The 7328-nt window shown below is 39.2% G+C and overlaps 1 protein-coding gene across 1 annotated transcript; it reads left to right on the top strand.

Moving 5' to 3' along the window:
- The first annotated feature begins 1935 nt into the window (after positions 1-1935).
- OR9G10C (olfactory receptor family 9 subfamily G member 10C) lies at positions 1936-2866 on the top strand. The gene is given in 2 exon segments (XM_015474953.2): positions 1936-2669; positions 2671-2866. Coding segments are annotated over 2 exon segments (930 nt in total).
- The last annotated feature ends 4462 nt before the right edge of the window (positions 2867-7328 follow it).

Here is a 7328-nt window from a genome sequence, read left to right as displayed (position 1 = left end):
CATGCCTGTTCAGAACCCTGAAAATCCTAATTTAGCCCTTTTTTGATTGTGCTAAGTGGTGTTATGTTTCTTTCAAGTTGTACCATAGACAAGCCGAGATGGTCCTTCCCCCATTGCTGGCGGCAGAAATGCTTCTACTTTCAAAGGAAGAAGACTATTAGAGGTTGACTTCTATAATTTCATGTATTAAATGATCATAAACTGGGTGGCGTAAAGCGGCAAAAATTTATTCTCTCATAGTTCTGGAGCTCAGAACTCAAAGGCAATGGATTAAAGTCAGGGTCATGATCCACCCAGAGGCTCTAGTGGGGCTTCTCTTTCTTGTCTCTTAGGCTTTGTGAGGTTGCTGGCATTCCCTGTGGTCGTATCACTCTGAACTCTGCTTCTCTGGTCACACTGTTCCTTCGCTGGGTCTGTAGTCAAACCTCCCTCTACCTCCTTTCTACAAGGATATTTGTGGTTGGATTTAGGGCCCACCCTGATTACTTTCTTATTTCAAAATTCTTAATTTTTAACTTAATTATCCTTTCCCCATAAAGTACATCCCCATGTACCAGCAATTAGTAAAACACTAATTTGAAAAGATATGTGCATCTCAATGTCCCCAGCAGCACTATCTACAAAAGACAAGATATGGAAGCAATGCAAGTGCCCATCAACAGATGACTGGGTAAAGATGTAATATATGTATGTACATAGCAGAATATTGTGAGCTACAAAAATTAATGAAAGTCTGCCATTTACAGCAATGTAGATTAATCTAGAAAATAGTGAAGTAAAATGAAGATAAATACTGTATGACATCACATATGTAGAATTTGAGAAGTAATGCAAATGAATATATGCAAAATAGAAATAGACTTACAGCTACCAGAAACAAACTAGTGGCTACCAATGGGGAAACGAAGGTAAAGGGACAAATTAGGGATATGGGATTAAGAGATACAAATTACTATGTATAAATAGATAAGCAACAAAGATACAACGTATAGCACAGAGAATCATAGCAAGTATCTTGTAATAACTTTAATAGAGTATAATCTGTAAAAATGCTGAATCATTATGCTGTACACTTGAAATTAATGTAATAATGTAAATCATCTAAACTTCAACTTTAAGAAAAAGAACTTGAACATCTTAATGGGCCATATTCTGCTGACCACGTTCCCCCAAATCATTCAGTTTGATAAGTTTAGTTTTTGTTTTTAATTCTCATTTCTATAGGAAATTAAACCACATTTTGAACACAATTATCCATTGATTAATATTTTCACTTCCTTTCAGCATGCATTTGAATGTCATACATACATAGATATGGTTTCAAATTCCTATTCTCTAAGTAAACCTATTGTATTATTCAAGTTATACATTTTATTATTCATTTTTAAACTTTATTTTTAGCTATTTTATTAGTTTTGTGGATAAAGAGTTAAAATATAAGTATGGCCTTCAAAGAAATTAGCATAAATGCACTTTCAAGGTTATTCCAAAGTGTGACCAGGCTAATAAAAGTATGCTTCTTCTGGTAATTCATTAGCAAAAACAAAGATTAAGAGCTCAAATGCAAACTCCCTTTTTTTATGTCTTCCACGTGCTCCCCAATCACTCTAGCTGCAAACAGAAAAGAAGATAAACAAATCACCATCTCTCAAAAGGAGAATGATTAGAAAAAAATGTATGGTGACAAACTATATTATGTTCATAATCTGGTCTTTCAAGGCAGCATAGAAAAATTTAACAGTTTTCTAACAGGAATAATTTCCAGTTCAGCATAAACAATTTTTTTTTTTTAATGAACATGGTATATGCATTATTTGAGTATTTAAACAATCTAAAATGACATATAATGGGGAAGCTGATAACATCAATACCTTAAATCATGACATATTGATCATTTTTTTACAGAAAGGAATGAAAAAAACTCAGATTCAATGGATGAAAAAAGAATATACCGTGGTGAAGGAGTTCATACTTTTAGGATTTATGACAGACCCATGGTTACAGAGAGTTCTTTTTTATATCTTCCTCATCATATATATCAGCAGTCTTTTAGGGAACATCACCCTGATTTCTCTGATCTGTGCTGATTCTCGGCTCCACACACCCATGTATTTCTTCAATGGGAATCTTTCATTCCTGGATCTCTGGTATGCTTCCGTCTATGCCCCCCAAATCCTGATGACCTGCATCTCTGACGACAAGCGCATCTCTTTTGCTGGCTGCCTAGCTCAGTTCTTTTTATCTGCTGGACTGGCCGACAGCGAGTGTTACCTGTTGGCTGCCATGGCTTATGACTGCTGTGTGGCCATCTCTAACCCGTTACTTTACTCCCAGGCCATGTCCCCAAATTTATGTACCAGTCTTGTTGCGGCTGCCTACTTTAGTGGCTTTGTGAACTCAACCGTCATCACCAGTGAAACATTTACCTTGAGCTTCTGCAAGAACAACGTCATTGATGATTTCTTCTGTGACCTGCCCCCCCTTGTCAAGTTGGCCTGTGATGTGAAGGAAAGCTACCAAGCTGTGCTGTATTTCATACTTGCTTCCAACGTCATCACTCCTGCCGTGCTTATCCTTGCCTCCTATTTCTTCATCATTGCTGCCTTCTTGAAGATCCGCTCCACCCAAGGCTGCTTGAAGGCCTTCTCCACCTGTGGCTTTCACTTGACATCTCACCTTGTACTATGTATCAATTCTCTTCATTTACTCCTGGCCAAGTACCAGCTATGCCCTGGAGAGGGAAAAAGTGGTGTCTGTGTTCTACACAGTGGTGATTCCCTTGTTGAATCCCTTGATCTATAGCTTAAGAAATAAAGATGTTAAAGATGCCTTGAGGAAAATGTTAGATAGAGCAAAGTTTCTTTAGCAAAGGCTTTGGTAAACAGTAGGTATAATGGTCATCTGAGTTAAATTCACCAATTCCAGTCCATTTTAGCTCACTGATTCCCAGAATGTCAACGTTCACTCTTGCCATCTCCTGTTTGACCACTTCCAATTTGCCCTGATTCATGGACCTAACATTCCAGGTTCCTATGCAATATTGCTCTTTATAGCATCAGACCTTGCTTCTATCACCAGTCACATCCACAACTGGGTATTGTTTTTGCTTTGGCTCCATCCCTTCATTCTTTCTGGAGTTCTTTCTCCACTGATCTCCAGTAGCATATTGGAAACCTACCAACCTGGGGAGTTCCTCTTTCAATATCCTATCATTTTGCCTTTTCATACCGTTCATGGGGTTCTCAAGGCAAGAATACTGAAGTGGTTTGCCATGGGAGAAGATACTTGAGAGTCCCTTGGACTGCAAGGAGATCCAACCAGTCCATCCTAAAGAAGATCAGTCCTGGGTGTTCATTGGAAGGACTGATGCTGAAGCTGAAACCTCAATACTTTGGCCACCTGATGGGAAGAGTTGACTCATTGGAAAAGACTCTGATGCTGGGAGGGATTGGGGGCAGGAGGAGAAGGGGACAACAGAGGATGAGATGGCTGGATGGCATCACCAACTCAATGGACATGAGTTTGAGTGAACTCTGGGAGTTGGTGATGGACAGGGAGGCCTGGAGTGCTGCAGTTCGTGGGGTCACAAAGAGTCGGACACAACTGAGCAACTGAACTGAACTGAACTTGGTAAACAGAGTGTTTTTTTTTTTTTTTTGCTTGTCTTGTGTTTTGCAGATTAGTTTCTATTTTATTGATAACAATCTGTAAATCTCAGAAATAAATAAATTAAGCAAAAATAAAATCACTGAATAATGTAGAAATACTAGCCTGTATTTGTCTTTTTAAGTCAGCACTGATGTTCTTGAATATTTTTTAAAATAAATCAGTCTGTGGCAATTGGAAAAACTACTAGGCATGCTAGCTCAGAACAGAGTCTATAGTACTGGAATTCTGAGAGTTTTTTTTTTTTTTTTTTTTACAATTGACAGCTTATTAATTAATTGTAAGTATAATAGTATTGGTTATGCAATCACTGTCATGACTAGACAGATGAAATCTCTTGGTTCCAATCAGATAAATCATAGGTAAGATAAAATAACACAAACACAGATTTTTTGATTCCAGAGGTACTTATTCATTTGTTATGAGTTAGTGCTAGTTGAAAGTTCATAAGTACAATATCTACTGTAAAATGCCATTCAAAATAAATTTATTTTTCTTTTCTGATTTTCATATTTTTGCTTACTGTGAAATAAAGATGTTCATATCTTTGTTTCCTTGACAGCATATATAGGAAAGAAACACTATATTTAGAGTCATGGCAAGCTTCCAATAAAATACTATTTTCCCAAAGAAATAAAAGAATGAATGGCAAAAGAAGAGCTGCTCCATGAAACAGAAATGGAGAAGAAGATAAAGATAGATAATTAGAGAGGTAAAAAGATTTCAAAAGCTTTACATCCAAGAGAGGATTTAGAGTTTGTCAGGGCTGCCATATCAAAATACCAGAGACTGACTGTCATAAACAATTGAAATATATTTCTCACAACTCTGGAGGCTGAAAGGCCAAGATCAATGAGTCAGCATGGTTGGTTTGTTCTGACGTCTTTTTCATTTGCTGGCACTTGGTCACTTTCTTACTTTGTCCTGGCTTGGATCTGTGTGCATGTGTGTGTGTGTGTGTGTGTGCATGAGTGCAAAAGCATCCCTGGTATCTCTTTTCCTGTTTCCATTTTTGTTTGTTTTTATAAAGGTACCAGTCAGATTGCATTAAGGTTCATTCTAACCATCTCATTTTAACTGAATTTCCTTTATAAAGGCTCTATCTCCAAATTCAGTCACATTTGAATTTACTGGAGGTTACATCTTCAATACATGAATTTTAGAGGGTTGCGATTCAAACCATGGCCCCAAGAATAGGTAGTGTTTCCTGATGAATGAGACAAGGAAGTGTAGCCTCGACAGATAGTGAAACATAGGAGAGGGGAAAACACTATGAATCACATGATAATATCTAGAAAATACAATTAGTACAATTTGGAGAGTTTTTTTTTTTAATCACGCAAATGCTGTGTGTGCCTGGTCAATTCAGTCCTGTCCAACGCTGCAACCCTATGGACCATAGCTTGCCAGGCTCCTCTGTCCATGTGATGCTCCAGGCAAGAATACTGTGGGTTGCCATGCCCCTCTCCAGGTAATCTTCCCAACCCAGGGACTGAAACTGCGCCTCCTAGGTCTCCTGCATTTGCAGGCAGGTTCTTTACCCTAGCACCACCTGGGAAGCCCACACACACAGTCACACACAGGTATGATTACATTTGACATATTCATTTTGAGAGGGGACTTTTAATGAAATGCTCCTTACCAGGGTCCAGCCCCGGCTGATCCAGGGTATTCGAAGGAGAGATGGCATCGGTGACCTATTTATTTAAATATTCATCAAAGATATAAAGAGTAATAGAATGAGGATAGCTCAGTGAGGAAATTCAGTGGAGAAAAGAGGCGGAATAATTCAGCCAGAAGGTGAGAGAAAGAACGACATGGGGAGACCAAGTTTCAGTGAACAAGGCTCGCGCTTTATTTCCCAAAGTAGTTTTTATACCTTAAGTTATGCATAGAGGATAATGGGGGAAGGGGTAGAGTCATGCAGTAAGCCAGGCTTTCTTCCTGCAAACTTATCATATGCAAAAGTTTAGGTGATTTGCATCATCTTCTGGCCCGGAGGCCTGTTAACATTTTAAGACCCTTTCTTCAGAAAACTTATTTTTCTCTAAAGGTGACTAGTCAGGCACCACCCTCCAAAAGCATTAAAGTTGCATTCCTACAGGGCAAAGGTGTGGTGGGCTACAACAAGAGAAAGAATTAACTCAAGGGTCCAAGGTTACAAACATTAAAGCTACTACTTACACCAATTATATTAATCAATACACTGCCAGGGACATAGCAGGTAAGGGATATGGAGAGTTAGCAGCAAACATTGGCCCAACAAATGAAAAACCCTTCACCAATACAATTTCTAATCAATCTTTAAACTGCTCAAAGGAATCTGTATTTAGACAGTTTAGAACATCTCATGCCTCTCACAGTTGGGAGGCTCTGAGCAATCACACGTGGCCGGAAAAACCTATTCAGGCAGGCTAGAGGACTTCCAAAGGAGTTTGTAGGTTGAAACACTATCACATCCAGGAACTTTATTAACTGGAGCTGTAAGTTAACTCTTTTTTTAGAGAGAGGTAGTGGGGAACAGCCCCCCATAAACTCAGAGGTGTAGGTGAGAGCACAAAGCAGAAAGTAGGCAGACTCTGGTTTTGGGGGTAGATGCTTGAGAATTTCCAGGGGGACTCCTGAGGCTCGATCCCGCCTTTGCGTATGCTGAGCCTCCTTCCTCATGACCTTTGTCATGGGTGGAGCTCCTGCTCCCGGCAGCTCCTCATTTTACCATATCCTAATTAATACACTATCCCCATGCTCCAAATGAGCTCCGATTGTGTCTTTGGAGAGGGAGGCACATATTTCTGGGATGCTCTGCGGAAGAGGTCCCAATGGACCATTTAGGAAACACTTATATTAGATCTAACACAGCTCCCCAAAGCATCAGAGGAGAGGGAAGAGGGTCTCACTTCCAGGAGTGTCCTTCCTGATCAAGGGTAAGCAACCAGGGTCAGGGGCAGCTAAGTGCTCTGGCTTTCTGTGACCTCAGACAGAGTCTGGCCTGGCTCTCAAAGGGTCATTCTTATGCAAACACACACACACACACACACACACACACACACACACGAGTCTTTTAACTTGAATTTCATTCGTGTTATATGTAACCCTCATTTAGAGTTCTAATTCAGTCTGGTAGCTATGCTGGGTCATCATATATTCATGTACACAGTAGAGAAAATAAGAGGCAAAAAAAGACATGCTTTTTGACTCTAGTGGTTCTGAGAATGCTGTGCTGCTCAAACAGCTAGTGTGTGATATTTTCCTTCTTGGTCCTCATTTTCTGGTGCTAGAAGGATGCATTCTTCCCTCGAATTTTAAGTGCTCCAGTGAAGGGAGAAAGGGACAGAGATGCTTCAAGGATCACACTACATATGAAGTCCTTTTATATGGGAGGCTGTACAGGACTGGCTATGACATTTTCTTTGTTGCTTATTTTATTCATTTTTTTAATTGCAAATTATCTCAAATTCAGAAATTATTTTAGTCCATCTTGGTGGTTATGAATCTTCTCTTTATTTACTCTTCCTTTTCATGTGATGTAATACACTGACCACTTGAGGGAAGATGTGTCCTGGGGAGTTTGAGCAAGGTTAGAAAGGAGACACATTTAAATTATAAAGGTACTTACTCATTAATTAATTTCAGAAATATTAATCAAGTGCCAATTATATGCT

Source organism: Bos taurus, chromosome 15 (assembly GCF_002263795.3).
Source record: "Bos taurus isolate L1 Dominette 01449 registration number 42190680 breed Hereford chromosome 15, ARS-UCD2.0, whole genome shotgun sequence".
Taxonomy (NCBI): domain Eukaryota; kingdom Metazoa; phylum Chordata; class Mammalia; order Artiodactyla; family Bovidae; genus Bos; species Bos taurus.
This window is presented reverse-complemented; position numbering and strand designations above follow the sequence as displayed.